Source organism: Chionomys nivalis, chromosome 20 (genome assembly GCF_950005125.1).
Source record: "Chionomys nivalis chromosome 20, mChiNiv1.1, whole genome shotgun sequence".
Lineage (NCBI taxonomy): Eukaryota > Metazoa > Chordata > Mammalia > Rodentia > Cricetidae > Chionomys > Chionomys nivalis.
In genome coordinates, this window is record NC_080105.1 from 52,785,133 (window position 1) to 52,811,678 (window position 26,546).

Here is a 26,546-nt window from a genome sequence, read left to right on the forward strand (position 1 = left end):
GTGGCTGTGAGGATTTGAACGGTGAAATACTGAGACCAGTGGTGCCTGCTGTGCTCCTGCTCAGCAGTGGACCATCACCACATTGCCAAGGCACCTGGCTGGGTTATAAGAATGGCGCTTCCAAGTGGCAGACTTTGCTTGACCTATTGGAGGCCGGCATTCTGATGTAGATTCTTCTCAGCAGTTGGGTGTTCCTGTGTATTTTTATGTTCCCAGGAGTCCTCGGGTCAACACTGGTAACATGTTATTGTTTCTTTGATCTTGAGGGAAGATGTCATCCTACTCTGCCTGCAGACAGTCTAGCAGGCGGAATTGTCTGTCTGTAGCCTTGCCTCTTCTCACCCTCAGCCAGACCTGTGTATATCCATCTCCCTATTGTGCACTGAAGGCCCAAGCTCTCTGTCACACACATGCTTTGCAAACCACCAACCTCAGTCTTCTCCAGAATTCTGACTTTCCTGACTGCCATTGCCATCTTTTAATCTTTCTTTTTGCTAACATTAACACCATAAAATTTAACTTAAAATTTTTTACCCAGTGCTGTTATATAGTATACTATATATTTTAAACATTCCTAATATGCATATTTAATTATAGTTGTATAGACATACATATACATATAGATATGTTGGAGGGAAGGTGCTCTTGTTGGTTCCCAGCCTCCCTGCTATTTTAGACCCGAAATAATACCACAGATACTGTATTAATTAAATTACTGCTTGGCCCCTTAGCTCTAGCTTCTTATTGGCTAACTCTTACATATTAATTTAACCCATTTCTATTAATCTCTGTATGGCCATGTGGCTGTGACTTACTGGCTAAAGTTCCGGTGTCTGTCTACAGCAGGGCTACATGGCGTCTCTATGACTCCAACCTTTTTTCTCTCAGCTTTCAGCCTAGCTTTCCCTGCCTAAGTTCTGCCTTGCTATAGGTCCAAAGCAGTTTCTTTATTAATGGTAATCACAGCACACAGAGGGGACTCCCACATCATAGATGTACTTATAAACACATATATTAATGATACATACACCAGAGTGTATGTTTTACAGTTTGATTTTAGGTTTCAGAAGGGGTTGGGTAGAGAAAGAACTAAGGTATAAAAATAGAACTGTATGGAGCTGGAGAGATGGCTCAGCCACAGGGTGACTCCAGTGTAGGGAATCTGACACCCTCTTATGACCTCCACAGGTGACAGGCATGCATTTTGTGCACACATGTACATTCAGGCAAAACAGTCATACACATTAAATAAATCTAAAAACTATTTTTTAAGAATATAGACTACTGACGTTTAGAGCCAGTGAAGATTAAAGTTTGCCAAGGTACTCAGCGTATGGGGAGGTATCCTAGGCAGCAGGAATGAGGGAGAACACTGGGCGTCAGTGCACAGGGTACAATGTCCAATTCCCAGAGTACCGGTCAGTAGAGAAAGAATGTTTAGACAGGAAATGACTTAGAAAGGGGGTAGGACTCGCTCTCCTAGAGTGGTCTGTGTGCTCAGTGAGTGGCTGAGATGTTGCAGAGAGGCCAGTGATGAATGACATCTCCTGGAGAAAATAAAAGTGCATTAAACTTAGGCATTTTGTCTGTTGTCTTCCAAGTCAAATTTATGCAAATTTGAAATCTGATCCGTCTAAGGGGATCCCTAAGGTGATTTGCTATGCTACACTGTAGCACCTTCCCAGGACTGAAAAGTCTACACTGAAAGGTTTTAATAAGTCTTCCCATTCTAGGAGAGTTTAAGGGTTTGCCTGAGAGTTTTATTTAGTCCTGGCTGTTTGCACTGAGCTCTGAGAATCTCCTTGCCCTTTCTAATCTCACACAGTCTTTTAAATCTCACAGGTTTTTATTGCAATAAACCCTACATCAATAAGAAATGTAAACCTCTAAAAATTCATAGTCCTCAGCAAGGAAACATAAATTAGAATTAATTATAATATTTTATCTCACCTGAAATGAAGATAAACCTTGTCTTTCCCTTTTCCAAATACTGCATTTGTTCCTTTTACAAATCGTTGTTCGCACACAATTTTTTGTTTGTTTGTTTTTATTTATTCTTTTATTAAATTTCTTTTAATTAAAAATTTCCGCCACCTCCCCGCCTCCCTTTTCCCTCCCCCTCCCCCCACTACCCACGCCTCACTCCCCTCCCCCTCCCTCTCCAGTCCAAAGAGCAATCAGGGTTGTCCAAGGTCCTCCCCGCTCCATCCAGGTCTAGGAAGGTGAGCATCCAAACCGGCTAGGCTCCCACAAAGCCAGTACATACAGTAGGGTCAAAACTCAGTGCCATTGTCCTTGGCTTCTCAGCAGCCCTCATTGTCCATCATATTTAGTGAGTCCGGTTTTATCCCATGCATTTTCAGTCCCAGGCCAGCTGGCCTTGGTGATCTCCTAATAGATCAGCCCCACCGTCTCAGTGAGTGGGTGCACCCCTTGCGGTCTTGACTTCTTTGCTCATGTTCAACAATTTTAAAGAAAGAAATTGAGAATTGGAGTCTTTGTCTTCCCTTCATTGGGGAAAGGACAAGTGCACAGATCACTTTGGAAATGTTGTTAATAAATATTTTTGCCAAATGATTAGTCTTTCCACAAACACTTAGTGCAGAACAATTGTGTTTGCTGTCTAATAGTTAACAGCTGCGTAAGAAATAGAGTTCTTGAAGCAAGTGAAGAAAGAAAACTGGGAATAGAGAGATGAAAACATAAAATATAAGGTTTATAATGTGCAGTCTTGAGGGGCCTGGGAGGCATCATTCAAGGTCAGTCTTCCCAAAGAGACCTGATTCTGGAGAAATCATTTGACTCAGGGCAAAAAAAATAAAAAATAAAAAAAGAGTGAGTAGTAGGTTATGGGGGTTAGTGGTAAACTCTGGTTGCTGAGGGGGGAGTAGTGAGACACAGTTCAAGGTGTCCCTGGGTATATCACAACTCAAGACGATGGCTCAGGACCCCTCAGCCAGAGTCCTTCATCTCTGAGAGTGGGATAGTTACGAATGTGTCTTAGAGAGCACGTCTTCTACATCTGGACAGTCCGAATTTAACACTGCCTTGAAATGCAGGATGTCTGTCTAATGTCTCTTTTGAGAATACAAGTCCAATATAAATAAATGTGCAAAGAAGGAGATCTAGTCAGCGAATCCTGTCAACTACAGGGAGGCCAGAGGTCACCCTGCAAAAGAGAGAAACGGAAATACAGCTCTACTTTCTTAGTCCCATCCCCATAAAGTAAGCACAAAAACCTCAGAAATTAATGAAAATGAGAAAAGGAAGAATAAAAATGAAGCATAAGGCTTTGTGCTTCACGTGGAATTTTTTTCAAAGAAGACACTGGGCCAAGAAGCCAGAGTTCAATTATATTAAAAGACCCAATAGACCAGTTGAAGTTTCCAGAGCAAGGCAAGGCCTTTAGCTTGGTGGTAAAGCACTTGTCTAGCAATGCAAGGCCCTGGGGTCCTTATGCAGTGTAAGGCACAAAGAAAAGATGGACTAGGGATAGGCAGACACGCCATATATAAGGTGTGATGTTGGGGGTATAGGACAGAGTGAAGTCACAAATCATGTTCATGTAGTTGACAGTTGGGAATAGTTCAAGGAAGAGGCTGTGTGGATTTGAGGGTCTTCAGCTTCTGTGGTCATTGTGAAGTACCTAATAGGGAGAGAGCAGAATCTATGGCACCTTATTCTTCCCTCTCTTGTATCCTCAACTCTCATGAAAAAGGACTCTGTTCTGGGTATAGCCCCCATATGTCAGCCCCTATCTTCCTCAGTGAAGGTAGATACTGAGTCTTGAACTTCTTACATCCTGTCTTGAATCTAAGAAGTGAAAATTGAGTCTGTAAACTTCAGTGCTTTAGACAACTCCTGTCATGATCATAGAGATGACACACGTGGAGGAAAGAGGTGAGAATTTGGAAAAGAGTCACTGCAGTATCTATGGGAGGTCTATAAGGTTTGCAGATAGATGTGCCTTGCCTAGTCAAGCTGATGTGAACAGGCCAAAGACATGCATGAGCACACATACCACAGGGCAATGTAGGAGGAGCAACTTCCCCCACATCCTACCAGCATGTCCTCACTTATGGGGTTTCCACCTTCCCAGTTGTGGGCAGCAGCTCACCTTCTTCCTTGCCATCTTAACATCACTTTGTAGACTACACACCTGGGCTATCTCTGAGGTCTGAAAGCTGCTTGGCATTTTCCCTTGCAGAATAAGCTACACTTTGTTATCTATGTTTTTCAGTAATTACTTTTGCTTTTCCCACTAGATTATATCTTGGAGATGTCAGGGACTCCTTTGAATATTATTTTGTATGCCTGGGAGCATGACGGGGTGTTAGTATGACCAGGGCACGGCCCTCAGTAAAACATTTGTAGTGGAAACTGTGATCCAAGCAGAGGCCAACACCAAACTTGATCTTCGGTGTGAGCTTTCCATCAGCACACCTGGGGAAAGATGTCAGCCTTCCCCTACTCTTCCCTTTTCTATTTTCTGAATATTTTAGTCTTCTGTCCAAGGGGCTTTTTGATAAAACCTGTCTGGGTCCTAGACAGTGGGGTAGATATTAGAAACACAAATGTCAAACTTTCAGAGTGACAGCCTGAAGGAAGTTAGAAGTAAATTTTTACTTTAGCTTTTATAACTACCCGGAAAAGTCTCCATAGTGCATGAAGAAATAGATTCATGTAATTCAAATTCTGTGTGGTTAAATTGGTGGCTCTGCTAAGGGAACAGAGACGTGGCCATCTCTGAATAATCACGTCCTGTAGGGACCCTGCAGTAAAGTCTGTGTTTTATCCTATTCTCTTCTCGCTTCAGATTTAACTGAGAATTTCAGTTCTATCCTTTGAATATCAAATTCCCTTCACCTTAAGCCTGTGGTCTCTGCAGTTATTTTTATTTAGATTGCTAATAATGAGAGGGCCAGGGAGAGCTCTGTATGCACCCACGGGATCAAGATGGACAGGAAGACCAGGCTCGCCTGCAATTTTCTCCCCACGTGCTCCAAAGGAAAGCTGATTAGCGCTCTGAGTCTTCCGCAGTAGAGTGGGACATCGCTGAACAGAACTGGGGAGGCAGAGACTGGCAGGACTCTGGTGCTCAGTGGCCAGCTTAGTGAATTGGAGCACTCTAGGCCCAGTGGGGACCCCATCTCAAAAGCAGGGGAATGAGCGCTAAGCCATGACCCTGAAGGATGGCCTCTGTCTTCCACACAGGTGCACAGCTGTATACACAGGTTAGCCTGCATACGATGAATTATGGATTTTGTAATTATTCAATATAGTTGGATATAAACTACTATTTATGAGTTGAGGAGCACGGGCAGTCTTCAGAGTACTTTGTCCTAGAAACATTGGATGTAAGGCATCTCACTGTTAAAGTGTTATAAAAGACTTTAATTTCCTACAGTTAAATCCTTCATAAGATTTTGAGAATTTATTGGGCTGATTTATGCCTGTCCCAAAATAAATTAAGATTCACTGAATACATCTTCTACAATCAGGATCTCAGGGCTCCGTTTCCTTCCATCCTGTCCTGGTCCCTCTGCTTCAGGTTCCTCTCTAGAATATTCCATCTCCACTGTTAGATCACATACATGGTAGATGACTGACTCGACCATGTGCCTTCCTGCTTCCTGGCCAGTGTTTCATCCGCCCCATTCCAGCCCCAGCCCTTTGCCTGGACACCCAATAGCATCACCAAAGCTGACCCCCGTGCTTTCCAAACATCTCCATTCCCTGCCCATGATATACTTAGGCTTTTGTCTTGAAACCTTACTACTGCTGGACCAGTCCTGACAGCAGAAAGCTGTGGTGGCTCTATAGATAATGCCTGTCTGCCACTCTCTCCCTGGCTGCCACTAACATCTGGCCATCTGCTTTCTTTTCTCCCTGTGCCTTACAGAGCAGCCTTGTGACCTGGTAGCCCATGCACTCCACAGGCAGGGACCTAATGTGTCCCTTCATCTGCCTCAGAAAAATGCCATTCCCCTTCGATGGCCTATGAAGCATGGGAGACACCTGTGGACAACTACAGATGGCTCCAAGGGCTTTTCACTTTCCCTTCCTGCCATGCAGACCTCCTCTGCAAGCAAGCCTGTACTATTTGAGGGCCACTTTTCTTTTGAACATTCTAGCCACCTGTCTTCTAATTCAGGTATCATGTGGGGCCTCCCAGCTCAGACTTTTTGAGGCCCTTTCTCTTAGCCCCCTCTGACCACCCATATCAACTCTGCACAAGTCTTGGACAGTGCTCTCCTTTCTCTATGCCTGGCTCCATTCACAGGCATGTCACTTTTCAGAGTCTGTCATCAGGGGTAACACAGCTATGGTCCTCAGTATGTCATGCACCCCACGAGAGCAGTGCATTTGACTCTCCACATGTCCATAGAGTAACCTGATCTAGCTGATTCATGTTGAAATTTTCTTTTCATTTTATTTTAGAGTATAACAAGTTGACAAAACTAACCATAACACAGATTATATTAGATTTCTCTCTACATCTTAGATGGCATTGAAAACCAAAGAGGTTGTCTCATAGGATCAACCAGTAGAACACCAGGTAGAAAAGCTGCTGAGAATGTAGCATGGTAGGAGATACTTACTTATATTGTCATACTGCAAGTTGGGGGTGACTGTCGCTTGCAAGAATTCATTGACTATGTCAAAACGACCAGCCTGTGGTACTTTGAATGTTCCCAAAACAAAGAAGCAATGAATGTGTAAGAGCACAGGAATGCCAATGACCTCAACGTGATTATTAAGCCTTACACTCAAGTACAGATGTTCCATAACTATCAAGTATGGAGGCTCCACATCTGTCTACAAGTGTGTGTCACTGACAAAGCCAAGAGAGTGGCAAACCTTACAAGTATTACATATGAATGTGGATATAGGTGTGTGGGTGTGTGTTTAAATCTTAAAAGCAAACTAGAGGAGTAAAAACATGATGATGGAAATTACAAAAGAATCCCACACTAGTTCAGAATTACATATAATGGGTTATTTCTTTAGGGGTAGACTCACGGGTCATGGTCCTCTGCAAGAATGGGGAACAGGAACCGAATCCAGCAGCCAGGAGGGAAAGAGCGAGCACATGTTTTACAGCTCATTTATAGTATAGAAGACCACACCCAATGGGCTGGTATCTTAAAGGCTATTGGCTAAAGGAACTCACACAGAAAAAAAGAAAGATATTTCTCTCTTTAAAATGTCTTTTCCACAATTCACACATATATGCACCATAATTTTCTCTAATTTTTTCTTGCTTATACCTGTATTTAATCTATTTCATACCTCCATTTATTTCTGTCCAATTTCTTCTCTGTCTCCCTTCTACTTTTCCCTCTCAAACTTTAGGTGCACTCTCTCTCTTTTAAGTTCATTGAGTCCACTTAGTGCTGTCTGTATGTGATGGTTGTGGGGTCATTCACTGGAGCATGTGAGGTCTCTCAGGGGCTGAAGCCCTGAAGAAAATTGACTCTCCTTTTATAATAGCCATCTCTTACCAGTAGCTCCTCATCTAGGGGTGAGACTTCCTATGCCCCTCCCCATCCACATTAGAATTTAGGTGACTTGGTCTTGTGCTGATCATGTGCATTCTGTCACAGCTGCTATGGCTTCATGTGTTTAATGATTTTATCATGTCTAACAAAAATCCTTAAAATATTAAATATATTTTACTGCTGCCTGTTATTTCTTTCCTGTTTGAATTAATATGAGTAACTTTCTGGATCTTAAGTCTTTGAGTTTGTTTGAACATAGCCTTGCACGTGACAAGGATTTTGAATTCATCAAAGGGCTGTTAAATTCCACCCTGGAGGGTGGGAACTAGAGCTTAATGCATCATCAGTTCTCCTGATGCATTGACACTGGAGTTCTCTACCCCACTCTACTCTGAGTTAGGTTTTATGGCTGTGCTATGATGTAGATACCTGCTTGTGAATTGGCATCTTATAACTGCAAGTAAAAAAAAAAAAAGTCTAAATTTCAATTTTATCCTACTAATAGTTATGCAAGTTCACTGTCCATTAGAAGCACTCTTTCCCGCAATCATTGTAGACTGCCATGTTTTCTGTTGTTTCAGCCCTGTGTGGAGGCTACATTCATGGAAAGAGTGGGACTGTCCTTTCTCCAGGATTTCCAGACTTTTACCCAAACTCTCTGAACTGTACGTGGACCATTGAAGTCTCTCATGGCAAGGGTAAGACAAAGTATTGCACACTGGGGAGCCTGGACTAGAGGAGACAGTAAGGAAAAAAAGCCCAGAGGATGAATGACTTTTCTTTCTAAGCTCTTAACTGTTATTTTTTATGAGACTAGAGTGAAGCAGAGGTCGCTTTGATTCAGTAACCTGGCAACTTGGAAATTAAATGTAATGATAAGGAAAGTGAGCTCCAATTAAATAAAATGTGAATATTGATTCAATATAAGATGAGGAGATTGTTTAAACTTCTGTATGTCTGGGAAACATTCATGTTTCTGTTCTAAATTTGCTTGGCATTGTCCTTACAATAAATCCATACCTTAGACAAGTGGAAAATGCAAAGAAGTCAGGTGGTATTTTGTGTGGGAAATGCAGGTTATAAATACTGGATTTAGCAAGGTACGCTGGGTATGTTCTTATATCTATAAGTATACTTGTCATTTTTAAAGAGGCTTTTAATTTTAAGAATAAAAACAAAAAAAAGTCTTTATCTTGTGAGACCTGAATACAGTTGCAATGATCACTTTACAATGTGTATATACAACTTTTATGTCTTGTATTTTCGTGGCTATAATTTCTTCTCTCATAGATGACCCTGGAGTAACTTAGTCAAGTAGACTGTGCCTTTCAACATACATTTGAACTCCATTTGGTGTTTTATTGACCTAGATGTTACACTGACCTCACATTACAGTGCTCTGTAGATATGTTTGACACTCATCCCTGAGCACATATTGAAAACATGGAGAGGTGGTGCAGCAGATAAGAGGACATGCTACTCTTGCAGAGGACCTGAGTTCAAATCCAAGCACCTACACCAGTCAGCTCACAAGCTATAACTCCAATGCTAAGGAGGTCAGATGCCTCTGGCCTCTGAGGGCAGCTGTGCTCATGTGCACATATCTAAACAGAGAACCATGAGTACACATATAAACAATAATGATTAAAAACCCTAAGAAAGAAAGATGTGGCCCTGAAATAATTTAAGATGAAACAGATTATGAATAACTAAGGTGTTTTAATTAGAAAAAATGTAAATCTTTAAAGGAATCCACTTATAGTCATTTTATTTGCTTCAGCAGAAATAAAATTCAGAAATAGTACATGATGAACCTGATTTCTATGAAGACAGCATGAGGCCTACATACTTTAATTTCAAGAGAATTTGCCCTCAGCAGTGTATGTTTTCATATGTTATCTCCAAAGTAATATTTATAAAGTTAGAGAAACAAAATGTTTTGTCTCTCTAGGGTGAATACTCCCTGCCCTGTGCCTGGGGACTTTTAGTGAATTCAGCCAAGCATCAACCTTCTTATTGTCCTTACGAACCCACACCTGTGTCTATAGATTCCTTTATGTCTTTACCTGTATTTGTAGCCACTCTTATAACCCCCTTGTCACAGATGGCCATCTGCACACACCTGTGATGGTATCTACATCCGTGTTCATTCTTGTCCACGTGAACATCAGTATCATAACCATGCTGGTGTTCAATTAGTTTCTACATCTTACTTATATCCTGGGTGGATCAGTAACTACATGCAGCTCCTCTGTATCAACATCTGGGTTCATATCTACACAAAAACCCATGGCAGCATTTGTCTGTAACTGATCCTGTAACTATTTGAATACTTGTTTTTGCTTAATACTTCTTGATTTTAGAACTGCTTCTGTCTAATCTTTCTCTGAAAGTTCAAAGATAGAGTCATACAAGATAACTTTAATATTTAGCAGTTTAAGATATTTTGATCCAAACCTTTGATGTCTATAACTATGCCCAGAAGAGAGTCTTTTCAGCTGCAGTTAAATCGACTGTCCCGCCCTCATCTCTCAGGAGTGCAGGTGGATTTCCACACCTTCCATCTCGAAAGTTCCCACGACTATTTGCTGATCACGGAGGACGGGAGTTTTTCGGAGCCAGTGGCCAGGCTCACTGGCTCAGTGTTGCCCCACACCATCAAGGCTGGCTTGTTTGGAAACTTCACTGCGCAGCTCCGGTTCATCTCTGACTTCTCCATCTCCTATGAGGGCTTCAACATCACGTTTGCAGGTATGTTAGCCCTTTGTTGTCTCTGTCTTGAATTCTTTCTCTCTCTCTCTCTCTCTCTCTCTCTCTCTCTCTCTCTCTCTCTGTGTGTGTGTGTGTGTGTGTGTCCTGTGTCTCAGTTTCTATCTCTCTTCATCTCCCCCTCTTCCTCTCCCTATGCCCTTCAGCCTTGCATTACACGTACATTCTCTTCTTTGGAAATTGGTAAATACAACTGTTTCCTGAAAAGGTGTCCTTGCTCACTTCTCCTTATCATTTCTACCAGCTCTGAGCAAACCCCACTTCTTGGGATCAATGTTTAGGGGCAACTGTCATGGATTCTTGCCCCTCCAGTAGAGAATCACTCACACACAGAAAAGGACAGCGTGTTCGTTCCTTTATCAGAATTATGCATGGTGGCAATCTCCTGACAGAGTCAAGAAACTTTTTTTCTTGCTTTCCGTGGGAGGTGGTGTGTATCGAATTTCTGCTGCATTTGGCATTATTTGCATAGGTGAGATTGCATAATTTGTGATACTTTTGACATAGGTAGTCTTCTTAGAGATGAGAAAAATACTGATCAAAATGAAGATCACTCGTCTTCATCCTCACTCTTCTTTTATTATCTGCACTCCCCACTGACAGGAAGTGACCTCTAACCACCAGTGGGGTGAACAATTACACTCACGTGTGCTGACATACTCAATGCTCTGACCAAAACCCCACATTTCATCCTTCATGGCTCAGAAGTAATTCAGTTTTATAATATGGTCTATGAGCACCTTAATTGTCTGAGATTTCTTCTATGTAGAGGATCTCCTTAAGACTAAATTCCATAAACCCTACCGGAGCACTTAGTGATTGTTGTGATATTTGATGATTCCTCTTATATCCCATAGATAGAAGAGTCCCGCTGGCTCCCTAGCAGCTCTATGGCCCATTGGTCAAGTGGAGGGGGCATCACTCACGGCATGAAGTTATTTTATCTAAAATGGAACAACTCTCTAACAGTTCTCCTTAAGGGTAGTTTTCTAATTTCAAAGAGCTTCAGTTACCTTAATTTGATTCTTCTGGTTTTCTTGCTGTGTTTAAAAACAGAAGAGTCTCTGAGGACTGACTCAAATTTCTTGAAAGTTTACTATAGTCATAATAATATTGTTATTGGCCACTGTATCAATGATAGACTTCAGTCTCCTCGTGGTGGTGCCTGAATCCCTCTCCCATAGTTTCCTTAGAGGATCTCTTATGGTCACCATGAGAATTTCCCTCCCTCCTATGTTCTTGCATCCTGATCTATAATGAGTTTAAATAGAATACTCTAGAGAAGGAGATGGCGGCGAGGCCCGTGGCTGCCTTCCACAGACATTGCCCGGGAGTCTATGCAGTTTTCATTCATCTTTCCCCATCTGTTTCTTAATTCTATTGCTCCCAGTGCACAGCTGACAATCGGGTCTTTGGATGTGTGCCTCAGTCCATCTGTGCTGCTATAACAGAACGGCTGAGACTCTGGGGAGGAATAAGCATTCCACCCTCAAGTTCTGCTTGCTAGGAGGTCTCAGCACTAGGTTCTGCCATCTTCTGAGCTGTGTCATCACATGGCAGCGGGGAAGCGAGGTGGCTCCATTGCATCCTTGTCATACAACGCTCAAGTTTTAACCCTTTCAGGAAAGAAATGCCCAGTACCCATCCAAGGCATAACTTTGGACCAGTCTGTCAGACCAAAGCAACAAACTTCAGAAATTGAACCTCAGCCCAACTGTTTTTTCCTTGATCCACTCTTTATCTATCACACAAGTCATTGCACAGCAAAGCGTGGGTTCTGGGTTTTTGTTGTTGTTGTTTTGGTTTTTGTTTGTTTTTTGCAACTTTTGTCTATTACTAGATGGGTGCAGTTTTTTAGGCTGGTGATTCTGTGGCCATAAATGTAAGACTGTATCCTGTAGACCTGACACAGTCCTTTGACTGCTCAGCTCGGGACACCAGGCAAAGTATCAGGGAGGCTTCTACATGGAGAAGTGGTGCTGAGCACGCTCTTGGTGCTAAGGGCTCCCTGCAGCTCTAGCACCACTGAGCCATCTTGTATTTGAGGGGGAGAGGTCTCCCCACCTCTCACCTCTCCATCCTCATTACTGTCACAATGGCCATTGAATTCCAGAGTGACCATTAATGGACATGTTGCGATCATAGCACCTACAAAAGGGAACCCGGATTACTCTTAGAGATGATGAGGGAGGGGAACTTGTTGGGGGAGGGGGAGGGAAATGGGAGGTGGTGGCAGGGAGAAGGCAGAAATCTTTAATAAATAAATTTAAAAAAAAGTGATAAAAAAATAAATAAATAAAATTGTCCAACATAAAAAAAAAAAGTGAATATCTCCATACTGTTCATTTGCTTTACTCGGCCACACACGTGTCTATAGGGGATGGCGTCTTTTTCCGTGGCTGATCTGTGAGCCCTGGATCCTTCGAAGAAATTACTCACTCTTTCATTGTGCTTTAATGACTCAGCCCTCTTCCAGAGCAGCTGCACTGTAACCCCCTGAGATGTGGCCCTGCGTCAGCAAGCTAGCTGCCTTTGTGGAACCTGGTTCCTATGTTCCGTGTAAGGCAGGCCCTGAAGCACACAGGACCATGCTAACGTGGAGAGCTGAGATAGCAAGTGAAGAAAAATTAGGAAGATAATTTCCCAAATGAAAACCTTTTAGTTGAAAGGAAGGTAAAACCTGGAGAGCAATGTAGTTCCTTTCTGTTGAAAAAATTATAAAGAATGGGCCTGAAAAGATGGCTCCTTAGTTATGAGCATGTTTTGCTCTTGTAGAGGACCTGTGTTCAATTCTCTCCACCCAGTTGGTAGCTCACAAACATCTATAACTCCACTTTCAGGGTATCTGATGACCTCTTCTGACTTCCATAGGCTCAAGACACACATACACATACACACACAAACGCGCGCGCACACACACACACACACACACACACACCATATATATGCATGCATGCAGGAACGCAATCATACATATTAAATAAAATGAGTATGCTTTAATGAAAGAAAAATACAGGGAATGCACAATGTAAGTGTACACCATGGTAAACTTAATAAATAGCAATAAATATGAGATACCACTGCTGTGTATATGGATAACAGAAATTAATACACCACCCCCCCCCGTTCCCATGGGATAAGATTAGACCCTTTCTGTTCTAACAGGCACACAGTGAGGGCTTTGCCTAAACTACAAAATAAGGGGATGGAGTGGTGGACCAGTGGTTAAATCACTTGCTGCTCCTATAGAGGATCTGAGTCAGTGTTCTAACATTCATGTGTTCGCCGTCACTTGTAACTCTAGAGGGGATCCAATGTCTTCCTTTGACCTCTGTGGATACACTTATACATGTGCACGTGCACACACACATAAATGTAAATAAAAATGAAATAAATATTTAAAAAATTAAGGAATAAATTACAAAATGAAGTAGACACAAAGAAAAGACTCTTAGTTCTTTGGGGTGCCTTTGTACAAAATGTGGTAGGCAAAACATCGGTGTCTCTAGTGTATTTGCAAAGGCTTTCCAGTTGTTCTTACAAGGAGAGAACATTTATTTTCAGAGTGTGCAGCACATTTTTCAGGAAGAAAGAAAATAACCCCAGGCAGAAATGTCTGCTGAGTTGGGACATCTTCATTCCAGTGTTTCCTGCAGAGTCTCTGGGTTGCCCGTTCTTGAGCTCAATGGGTTACCCTTCCCGTCTTTCCCCTCTCTGGAGCATAGTAGACTCAGGTCAAATTGGGAAGTGCTCTCCCGCAATGCTGAGCTGAGTTTGAGTGTTTTAGATCTAAAGCAGATATTTGCCCCAAGTGTAGAACAGAGCAGGCGACAGTGGCAGCGTAGACCTCAGAGGTTAAGCAGTTACTTGATGAAATGAAGGAGGCGCTTATGTCGAGATTCTACAGTGAGATTTTAGTAAAATTCTAATAACCTGATAAGAATGAAAAATGGTTGGGTTTGAAAATAAAACCATAAGGAAAGCACCAACAAATTAGATTACTCTCTGTGTTCATTGACAATACTGATTTTAAGATGTAAAGATTGGAGAATTGGAGATTGGAAACCAGAAATTAGAGGCACCTTTCCATAAAACCGCAGTCAAGGTTCCCACTTGATCACACAGCTCCCTTGGGAGAAATGGCCCTGCTCTTCCTACAGTAAAGAGCGTTCCTCAGTTAAACTTTCCTCATCTCTCTTCTGCTTAGTTTTTATCATTAACTTGACAAAACGTAGAATCACCTAGGAAAAGGAACCCTCCAATTGAGGAATTGCTTGGATCATAGTGGCTTGTGGGTGGGCCCGTCCTGATTTCTGTTTAATTTAGGAGGACCTCTCTCTCTAAAGGATCATCCCTAGGCAAATAGTCCTGGCTGTCTAAGAAAGCAGACTGAGCCAGCCTGAGAGCATCCAGTAAAGGAAAGTCTGATGAGAAAGCTTACTATCAGGCCTGTCTTTTTTGCTTTCAGAATATGACCTGGAGCCCTGTGATGACCCTGGAGTCCCTGCCTTCAGCCGCAGAATTGGGTTCCAGTTTGGTGTGGGTGACACGCTGGCTTTCACCTGCTTCCAGGGATACCGCTTAGAAGGTGCAACCAAGCTTACCTGCCTGGGTGGGGGACGCCGAGTGTGGAGTGCACCTCTGCCAAGGTGTGTGGGTAGGTGGCCACACGCTTTCATTTCATTCATCCATGGGCAGTGGGTCAGGAAATAGGGAGGGGGCTGGCCAGGAAAGACAGAGGTGAAGCTGGACACGCCTGGGCTGTGGGGAGCTACCTCACTTTTGGAGCCTAATTTATCTCATCTATAAACTGTGTCTCTGTCACTTAGAAGGGTCTGTGAGTAGAAAAAGGAGACTGGAGTATGTACCCAGGGTCTCTATGAAGTTTCACAGAAGCATAAGTGTAATAATAATAATAATAACAATAATAAACTCAGAAAATGAGGAAAGGGAAATACTAGAAGACACGCTATAGCAAGACCAGCTCTGCTGTTGCTGAGATCCATACTCCCTATGATGACAAAGAGCAGTTCATAATAGTGCCTTTGTTTCCCTTGGAGCCCTTGGTTGTGTGTTTGCTGTGCATCCCAACCAAGAAACATCACCAGTGTTGGGATGAGAGTTTGTCATCTGTGAGAAGGCAGACAGTTGTTCTGCTATGCAGTCTAGTACAGGCCTTTGTTTGGGTTGTTTTCAAGGAGGTTCTCAGGGCAAGCTGACATCAGTGCAATAGTTCAGGGCAGTGGTACCGTACTCCCGTTGGGCATTGACTGGAAGAGTGGAGCCATCATTGCCATTCTGGCTTCAGCCCAAGACCTCTGTGGCACCCTAAGACCTGGTCATTATTCCTGAGATGCAGTCTGGCACCCGTTGCTCTGCCACAACACTCAGCAATGGTCTTCTCAGAACCAGTTCTTTAAACAGACAGGCACCCTAACAAAGAAAAAAAGAATGCAAGAGATTAGCCCTGATATCCTTCAAGACTCCCAGGTTCACAGAAGTGGATCAAAGGGTCATTCCAAACCCCCAGGTCACAAAACAGAAGCAGGTGTGGGAGCCCTGGAGAAACTGAATAAGGAGAAAATCCCCCAGATTAGCAGAATATGGCCATGTTTCTTCTATTCTGGGCATGACTTAGTAATGCTTTGAGTCCAACAGTCAGTGGTGGCCTTTGGCTTCTCATGAGCCACGGAGTCAGGAGACAAAGTTGTCAACATCAAAAGTGGTTTCTTCCCTCTTCCCATCTTCCCCCACTCTCATCCTGTGTTGAAAAACCTCACCCAAGTTTCAAAGACTATCTGGACATTGTTCTGGGGATTTCCCAGAGTTCTCTGGGATGAGTTCTCCACTTTCAAAAATTTTAACAGTTTGAGTTTTGGGGAAACCCCACCTGAATAGAATCGAGCAATTAGCCTAGAGATTGTGACAGTCAGGTGCTATGCTGTTTTACTTCCTTTCATCATTACAACCCTGTTTTTCTTGGTAGTCAAGATTTTACGCTGTTGTCTTAAATACGAAATAATGACTGAGCTCTGTCTGGAGGCTACTGTGAACTTTGCCTGTCTTAATGTGTTTAGTTAGTGGTGTGTCTATGAAATAAGCATCATATTGGCGGCTGTATCTTAAAGGTAGGACAGCTAAGGCAGAATCTCATCAGGAAATCCCATAGCTTGCAGATGCCATTGGCTCTTGGGCACCCACAGCCCTGGGAAGAGCCTCCAGGGGCCATGCACTGGCCTCTTCTCTATTCAGCTTTTTGGACTTTGCCTGCTCCTTCTGGATTTCTTTCTAGCACAGCAGGTGGCAAGACAGCTCTGATAGAGTGTCACACACAACACTGAATCCAACAGCCATGAGCCACACCTGGCAGCACTCTAGTGGCCCACACTCACTGGCTTCCAGTTCCGACAAGTTCCTCAGCTATGCAGCTCGGGAGTCAGTTCTGCTCTCAGGACTCTGCCATCTCTGCACTGACTTCTGACTGTCCCCCCTGACCCCTGAGACCTTTTATTCACCTCTTGATAGAAACATGCTAAGTCACCTCCCATTTTACTCAAAAACAAAACCTTCCCCTAGTGATGGCCATGGTAGGCTCACCCAGGCTTGTACTGTTTTCATTCAGTTTGCCTTTCCCTGAACCAAGAAAGGCTTTGGTTCGACTGAACTCAATGTATTATTGTTCTAGCTCATCCTTACCTGTCTTCTGTATCCCAGTGGAGGAGACTTGTTCCACCCTGTCAAGTTAGTAGCTCTTGGGTTTTTTGGTTTTTTTTTTTTTTTTTTTTTTTTTTTTAGCATACTCTGGCCACTTCTGAAGGCCCTCACACACACTAGATTCACTTTCAGATCCTCTTTAGCTGTGGGCATGGGTCAGGAATTCGCTTGGATTCATTATCATCCCTTGGACCAATTGTTCCTTCTCTGGAGCCCTAAGAGCAACCTCTCCATCAGAAGGATACAACAGACCTTCTTAAACCCATCCTGGTCCTAGAGTTCCAGGAATATTCTCTCTTCCTTTCATCAATAGTTATGAAAATAAAATTGATTTGTCCCTGGCCAAAAGTTACACTCCACCCCAGTGATTTCAGGCTGAGTATATCTAGGAAATATGTAGTATACAGGATATGGTACAGACATATTTAAAATGAATGAACATGAGATGTATATTCTAATGGAAACACACATCCAACAATATTTTCTGTACAAAGGTTCCTTTACAAGGGTACAAAACCTCACACATTCTCCAGTGTCCAGTGGTTGCAAATACTTTAGAGAGACATGAAAAGGCAAAGTAGTCTGCCTGGATTTTTGACTCTGTGTATTTCTTCTAGCACTAAATTTAGTGTGAAATCTTTGGACATTCTGTTTAGATGTCATCGTCTTCATCCCCTGACCCTTTAGTTCCTTTATATCTCTTGACTACGTGTTTATAAATTTATTTGTTTATTTGTGTCTATATGTATATGAACATATAAATGCAAGTGTCTCTGGAGGCCAGACGAGAGTGACAGGTTCCTCAGAGCTGGACTTAACTGTAATTTTGAACCTTTCAGTGTGGGTGCTGGGGACTGCTGGCCCCCTCCAAGAGTGTCAAGTATTCTTAACTACTTACTGAGCTATCTTTTCAGCCACTTTATTCATACTGTTATAAAAAAATAGCTGAATTTTTTACTTCTGTCTATTCTTAATGGTTTATCCAATGATAACATGAATTAGAGAAATGGGGTTATGAAAAGAAACTGAGTGAATAGCCCCATTCATGCAATTTCTAGACACCTTGAGTCAATACAGGACCTATGTTTCATTGGGGAGGGCTTCCTCTGTTCTGGGCACAGGTACGCAGCTTATCTGAATGTCAGGATAAATTGCCCGTGAGTGATGGGGAAGTAGAAATTGTTACTTTTATTTTACTGCTTTTTTTTCTTCTGTTCTCCATACCCCTGCTCCAAATCAAGTGTCTATGTAAATGAAAGTGAATTATTAGTTTTGTCCTTTTAACAACAGTCCCAGAGGCCCCACCATAATTTGCACAAAATTATAATAGCTGCAGACATATATCTCTTTTCCCAGTGGTCACATCTTCAAACCGGAGACCTGTCTGACCTTATGGCCTCAGTGCTATGCAGAGGAGCAAGTCTATGAGATGGCTTAAGCCTGCCTCCAGTTTAAGTATCACACTGGCATATTGAAAAGCTATATTACATATGACCAAATACTAAGGAATCAGCATCTCCAACAAAATAGCTTTCCTATTATTGAATATTTGTTAATCCGTATAGATTGTTAGTGAGAATCGTGGTGTCAGCCTTGCAGCCTATATCTGAGCAGTGTAGATCTGTGGGTTCTGTTGCTTGACCTTGCAGGCGTCATCTGCTGCAGCAGCTCTCGGAGTATGAGAGCACTGGATTCGCAGGGTGACTCTCCTGCACAGACGGATGAATGCCAGAGTCAATTGATCCCAGCCCTCCACAGCTCCTTTTATTTGAGTCGATTTAAGACTAAAGCTCTCAAAAGGAGTTCAGATTTTATTACTGTTTTATTAGGGTCCTCTGTAAAAAAGAAAGTGATTTGTATCAAGGGATATGATATCCCACAACTTCAGGGAAATATTAAATAAACTATAGAAAAATCTTAAAAGACTTAAAAAGAAAACATTTAGCTACTGTGATGATGAGGAGGTCACTGTGGATCCCTTGAACAAAGCTCAAAGAATTTTCAGCACTTGGATCAGTTAACTTTGCAATTTTCTGAGCACCTATTTTTGTTGTTGGTTTGTTTTTTATCTTTCATGTGCTTTGTTTATTATTATCATAGAAAAAGAAAAATAACTAGTTTTCATTTGTGTTAACAGAAATGCAGTTGAAAACAGCAATGTAACAAGACAACAAATTTTAAAATTAAATGTTAGCAAAGATTTCATGGCCTGTCTGTGATTCGTTTCCATAAGCTTAGTTTTCCAGTGTACTGTCTGGATACAAGGTGTAAATACCCAGTGTGAGTGGAAGAGAGGCTTTATCCTTTCCACGTTTCTGGTGCATTCTAGGGTAGAACCCACAGGGCAGGGAGGTAGGTTCTGGCTAAGTCTAGTCAGCTGATGCAAACTGTGAACCTGCAGTCCGCAAATACCCGTGAGGATGGGGGCAGGCAGAGAGGAAGAGAGGTAGGAACTGTCCTCTCCAGAGAGAAAATTGGAGCTCCTGCTTATTAAGTGTGGGTGCTTTGTTTTCTGTAGCGATTTCTTCCCTGAGATGAAGCATCGGGGCTCAGGAGACCTCTCATGCTCTTTGGCATATTTCCACGTTTATTTGCTGTGTCCATCTTTACAGACTGAATAGGCTTAATTTTTAAACAGTCTGCCTGAAGCAGGTTGCAATCTAACCTTAGCATGATGGATTGCACCTACCTAAGATTGTTACTGTTCAGCCTGTAAAAATTCTCTACCTGGCAAGTTCGTAATGGAGAGGAAAAAACAGAACAAGCAAACAAAATGCACTTAAAAGTTTGATGGTTGTGAACAGTATGAGGGCCAGGGAAATTCTGTTCCATTGTGACTGAAACAAGGAAAATAAACCACTTCAAATAGAGCGCCAGGAAGTTGATGTGACAGAGGCCTGGGCTCCCCAGACACACTGCCCATGCAGAGATGATGATGATGATGATGATGATAGTGATGATGATGATGATGGCGATGGTGATGATGATGATGGTGGTGGTGGTGATGATGATGATAGTGATGATGATATTGATGATGGTGATGATGATGATGACGATAGTGATGATGGTGTTGGTGATGGTGATGATGGGGATAATGATAATGATGATAATGGCAATGGCTGTGGTAGTGGTGGCAGTGGTGGTGGTAGCATTGCTACCTTTACTTATTAGTAATTATTTTCCCTTCAACATTTTAGAGCTGAGGGAGTTCTTGACTGAAATTCTTCACTTCCATAGATGAGAAAACTTACTTATATGGTTTCCTCAGACTTCCTAGAAAGTTGGGTCCCATTATTTCATGCAAATTTGGTGCTGGAAGTTAGTGACTCCTTTTTACCATTCTGAAAAGGGAGAACAGTCAATCCCTGTCACCTAATGCTCTTCTATCCCCAAATGAAATCTGAGCTCTATGCCATGTGACCAGATAATTTGGTGGCTTTATCTGCCTTTAGTTTCCCCCTTTAACATACGCTGGTTGGTATCACACAACCTAAGCAGAGGAAAATTACATCAATATAGGAGTAAACCAGACAAATTGGCCTGGGCCAATAAAGAGTCAGAAAGGAGGTACGAAGAAGAGACCATGGCACTTGGAGCATGTTGATTTTATTCTAAAACTTCTACCTGGCAGTGTGCAGGGTCGGTGTAGCAGAATCATATAGTTAATGGAAATAGGAAAAACCTGGAAATGAAATTAATGGGGTATGTTTCCAGCCGAGTTGTAAAGCACTAAAAACCTGTCACTAATCTTCTCTTGAGAATATCTTTGGAAAGCAGGTGTACATTGATAGAGGTTGGAGAGCCATTCTGTTGGAGTTTTTAATCTACTTTAATCAATAATTCCACTTTTGAATCCTCTTTTTTAATGTCCTGTTTATTTTAGCTGAATGTGGAGCAAGTGTCAAAGGAAATGAAGGAACATTACTGTCTCCAAATTTCCCATCCAATTACGATAATAACCATGAGTGTATCTATAAAATAGAAACGGAAGCCGGCAAGGGGATCCATCTCAGAGCTCGGACCTTTCAGCTCTTTGAAGGAGACACTCTAAAGGTAAAATACTTTGTAGACTGAAACGAAGTCTTTTCATTCCAGGGAACCCATCACCAGGCTACCTGGCATCTGTTATCTGCTAATTATGTCCAGTCTATTTATTTGTCTGTGTGTCTGTCCATTTGTGTCTATCTCTATGTCTATTATATATCTACCGTCTGTCTGTCTAGTATATGTCTATATCTTCTGTCTGTGTTTCTCTGTCTTCTATTATCAACCATCTAGGAATGGTGTATCAATTATCTACTTAACACCTATTTGTCATTTATGTATATATTTACCATCTCTTGTATTGATCAAACAATTTATCTTTATGCCATTTTACATAGACATATTGATATGCCTTTACTTACATAGTATTTAATCCTGTTTATCTGAGAAATCACAGCATAGTAGCCTGTGTAGACTTGGAAATCATCTCTGGAGCAATTGACCAACACTGCTAAATCATGTATATTGAGAATATAATTTAATTTGTGGCGTGGCTTCCTCGTGTATGAGCATGCAAGGACACCGATTGTTCTGGCTGCTTCAGTGTTATGGTAATGCATAATAGTAGCTGTGAAAACTGACAGAACAGCCTGCCCACTCTTTTCTCTAGTTATTTTTAGTTGTCAACTGTGGTCACCACACTTAGATGGGGAAAGATCTCATAGAGTGATGAACGGAGCCCAGCCCTTATGCATAAACAAGGCTCTGGGTGAGCCGGAGTCTCGGCACACAACAGTGGGATACCAAGTCCTAGCTGGTCAGATCCCAGCTCTAGCAGAAGCATGCTTAATGTTGATGTTTCTCCAGTAGCTCACTTGTCTTCGGTAACGATTTCAAGGAATTGAGGACCTTCCAGGACCTAGCAAAGGAAGGTAGACATTGGTAGACTCAACCCCAAGACGGTGATAAACAAGGCTTTGAGATAAAAGGGCATAAACCATGGATCTCACTCCCTTCTCCTTCCAGAGAGAATGGAGCAGTTCTCAGGCCACAGGGTTGATTTGAGTCAAAGGAACACTGTGCTGATGATATCCTCAGGTCCTTTCTAAGGGTCCGGATTTGCTAAGTTAGAGTCAGCTGTGGGAACACAGCAAGGGCACCTCTCAGATGCTGTGGCTTTTACTCCCATTAAGCTATGAGAGAGTTGAAAGAGTCTCTTCAGAGGAGAGAGTGGCCACTGGCATCCCTTCACCTGAGGCTGAATGTGCCCCTCTGTGCTTCCACTCAACCTCAGGAGTTGTGCCATGCATGGGCCAGAGACTCCTATATATTAGCTGGTCTTCCTTCTTCCCCTGCCCAAGATGGGCTATTTTTCAATGCCATAATTTAACAGTGTCACTTTTTTCTGGTTATTCTTTTATTTCAATAGACTTTCATGGTCGCATGCTGACAGCATGAAGGGCTATAATTACACCAGGAAACAAGCAGTCTCACTAAAGCAAGTGAGGGTGCAAGCAGGAAGTTTCTAGACTCTTTGATAACCTCAAATTTAGAAGTCAAGTACACCTTTGAGATAAACTTTTAGGTAAGACTTAAATGTGTGCGGGGTGTGCTGGGGACTGATGAGGACCACAGTGAAGACGCATGCTGCTCGACAACATTGGAGCACAGGGGAGGAAAGAATTTCCATTTGGAAACTTGTTAATTATACACAAAAAAGTAAAAAAAAAAATATAAAAAAGAGGACAAAAACAATTTTGCTTACCGCACTGAACTGCAGGGAAATTGCCCAACATTTAAAAAGCCGTTGCATTTGTTTCTCAGGCTTTGTTGAGTATTATCATAAATACTTCATATTTAAGGAATCTGTTTCAACTTAAATCATCTTCTTAGGGGCACAGGCTACTCACACTCATCCTTCACACCACTGTGGCCCAGCAATAAGAACTTTTTATTTTCATGCTTGCAGACACACACAATGTGAACAGAGGCAAGAACTCAGTCATCTTGTCTGCAAGGAAGCAGGTGTCCTGGAAAGAACTCCAGGGCTCAGCTGTGACTCTAGGTGTCACATAATGGGTTGTGACCGATGGGGGTCCATCCCTGTGGGCCTAAGAAGCAATTCAATGCCAAACTGTGGTAGGAGAGGTGGTGGAAGCCTAGATCCTTGTCATAGAGTGTGGAACAGGAGACCCCAACTGATTCCCTGACAAGCACAGGAACTCTTGAGTCTGTAGCTGGTGGCTGAGGGGCCCCTGCCAAGCACACCCTGACATAACGTAATCCATCTTTTTGTCTTTGTGAGTGAAGGCAACTGTAAGCCTCATATTCACTCCACAACCAAACAGCTCCAGTCACTCGCTGTGGGCCAGCTGCATGCCTCTTTCTCTGAGAGCTCATTCAGGGATGTTCACAGCTGGGCTCAAAGCTTAAGCTCTGGTGATGTGAACAGGGCTGGAAGACTTGGTGTCCTGAAAATTACGTAAGCTTTTTTATTTTTCCTTTTTTCAATATAATACTTCTATTGATTATTTGAGAATTTTATACAGTGCATCCCAATCACACTCACCTCCCATTATTCCTAGGTCCATCCTCTTATCCTTGTGACCTCCCGTGCAAAAAAAGAAAAAAGATACACCACTCCAATTTGTGTTGCTCATATACTCCCAGTGATATCCCCTTAAAATAACTGAGTCCTTCCCTACTGCAACCCCATCAGAAGTCATCAACTGTGAAGAGCTACACCTCAGCATCTTTATCACAATGTTTAAGGACTCTCTTCAATAGCTTCCTATTTAGACTGTCCCACTATGAATGAGTTACTGCCCACGGAACCACTGAGAGTTTGGCCAAGGGCTCCATGGTGCCCTGTATAGACAGGGGTTCAATACTGAACAATGGGCTCATCTGTGCGTAACTTATTCTCTGTCTTCACACTTCCACAGGCACGCCCATAAAATAGAAAATGTCCTGGTATATGGTAGGACCTAGGGGCTTTCAGAGGGACCTGGACATTTTCTCTTGGATATAGAACCCATTATTATGAGTATCGGGGCTCTTCTTACATCTGACAGAGCCGCGTTTTGAAGTAATGTTTATAAATAGAATAAACATTCTATTATTATCGAAAATAGCCTTTCAATGAGGAAATGCTATTTTCTTCTACAATTCAAGTATTTGCATGTTTAATTGCAGTGAAGTAAAATAATCGCTCAATTATTCTGAACGTGTTGTCTTTTGATGAGTACATGAAGGTGAGATCATCCTGTTGAGGAACATATGGTTCATGCCTTGTGGAAGGGAGGTGACTGTGAGGGACTAGGACTTAGACAGATCCTTGGCAGGCAGGCAGCTAGGGCAGGAGCCTGCAGACAGATAATAAAGACGATAAACTTCCACCTTCTTCCTCATCCTCCTGACCAAGAACAAAGTGATGGCAGCCTTCCTCTGCCAGCTGACTGGTCGTGGCTGCTCAGATATGTTCAAGAATTGTCCTAAGTCTGTTCACCTGAAGCTGAGAGCCTATCAGCTCCTATTTCTTTGTCTAAACTGACAAGCCCAAAATAAAGTGCAGGAGAGGGTACCTATCCCAGACCACCAGAAACATCTAAAACCACATCCCCCTCAGGGAAAATGGATTTTGATTTTTAGATTTTCTTCCCACTTTGTGGGGAGTCTCTCTGTCTGTCTCTTTCTGTGTCTCTTTGTCTCCTCTGTGTCTCTGTCTCTGCCCCTACCTCTTTTTATATATGAGTGTGTTCTTCTTCACTTTTAATAAAGTTTGTAACCTTCTGCTGTCTGCTGCATATGAGCTTTTTCCTGCCTTTTAATTCTACAGTGAGTGGGGGAAATGAACCTGATGAAAACATCTGGACCAGTGGTTCTGAACCTATAGGTCTAAACCCCATTATGGGTTGCACATAAGATATCCTGCCTATCAGATATTTGCATTAAAGTTCATAACAATAGCAAAATTACAGGTATGAAGTCAATGAAATAGTTTTCTGGTTGGGGGGGTCACACAACATGAGAAACTGAATTAAAGGGTCACAGCATTAGGAAGGCAGAGGCATTGCCTGAGATGGTCTATCGGCAGAAAGAGAAGTTCTGTGAGAGGCGGCAGCAGTGGGAGTGGACCAGACATCGGTCGAAGCTGCAGACGTCTCTCGTGACCATATTCAGGCTCTTTAAGAAACGCTGAATTCTCCTCAAGAGAATCTACTGCATTTTTAATCTTCTTTCCATAAGAACTTTATCCACAAGGTTTTCATCTCTTGGTGAAGGAGGCAAAGGTCACCATTCCCAGTCAGCACACCAGCACCACTAGGAAAGTAAAGGCTGTCACACTCAAGTGTGACCAAATATCTAAAACAGAGTCAGATTTTCAGCAGGAAGAGAAAATAGATTTTTCGGCTGGGAGAGGAGGGATATGTGTCACAGGCTCTGCATAGAGTAGCCATCCAGCGTGTGGAGTTCGTTCCACAGAGGTGAGAATCCACACTTTACCCTAAACCTCTGTTCTGCACCCTCACCCCCAAAGTCTCTTCTGAGCCAAGCTCTGGGGTCTCTTTCTCCTCATAGAGATTACATCTCTCAACTCCACACCACTCAGAAACAATCTCACATCCATAGGATTTCGTAGCAAGCTCTGCCGTTGCTGTGTGACAGGACCCTTTTACCATGGTGCGTTCGCACGCCAGACCACAAATGGCAATGGTTTAGACACTGCCATGGTTCAGTGCATAGACAGGGGAAGGGAGAGTGAGATACCTGTGCCACGGCTGTTGCTGCTCCTAATGCCTTTGCAGTGAAACCCAGAAATGCAGAGATATTTAATTTTTAAAAAGATGAAAATTGGCCTTCAAAGCAATGAATGGGAAATGATCTGACCAAAAATGGAACTAGGACTCTTTTGTCTGTGATGTTAATGGGAAAAGAAAAATGGAAAGAAAATAGATTATTTAGCTCCGTCATCCATCTGTATTTTTGTCGACTAAGTTTGAAGTTCTGAATGAAACTACATCATTAAAATATCGAATGGCTTGTTAAAATTGCTGCCTAACTGCACAGCTTAACGAAACTGGGGACTTCCTCTGCATCCTTTCTCCAGGTTTATGACGGAAAGGACAGTTCCTCGAGGTCACTGGGAGTCTTCACAAAAAGTGATTTGCTGGGGCTGGTGCTAAACAGCACCTCCAACCACCTGCGGCTGGAGTTCAACACCAACGGGTCAGACACTGCCCAAGGCTTCCAGCTCACCTACACCAGTGAGTAACCCATGACCAACTGCAAACATTAATTTGGCTTTCAGTTAGGGCACAGCACACCTACTACCTAGCCTTAAAATGAATTTATGTAATGGATTTCATTGCTGGCTGTACACTGTGCACTGACTTGAAGTTTTAATTATCTCCATTGTTGATGAGGCAGTAACTTGGGCATTTTAATAGACGCCATAGTTTTACATTGGTGCATAGAGAAGGCTTCCTACTTTAAGAATAAAATAGCTTGGCCTGAAAAGGAAACATCTTGTAACATTTAGAAACAGACTGTGTATAAAATTAGATTTTTGTATAA

At 42.5% G+C, this 26,546-nt stretch overlaps 1 protein-coding gene across 2 annotated transcripts in view; it reads left to right on the plus strand.

Moving 5' to 3' along the window:
* Positions 1-26,546, plus strand: part of Csmd1 (CUB and Sushi multiple domains 1) — a 1,398,492-nt gene that overhangs the window by 1,131,827 nt on the left and 240,119 nt on the right. For both annotated transcript variants that reach the window (XM_057752269.1, XM_057752268.1), the window contains exons 19-23: positions 8,084-8,200; positions 10,038-10,253; positions 14,740-14,928; positions 20,869-21,038; positions 26,080-26,236. In XM_057752269.1, the coding sequence (XP_057608252.1) occupies positions 8,084-8,200; positions 10,038-10,253; positions 14,740-14,928; positions 20,869-21,038; positions 26,080-26,236 (849 nt within the window). The remainder of the gene's footprint in view (positions 1-8,083; positions 8,201-10,037; positions 10,254-14,739; positions 14,929-20,868; positions 21,039-26,079; positions 26,237-26,546) is intronic.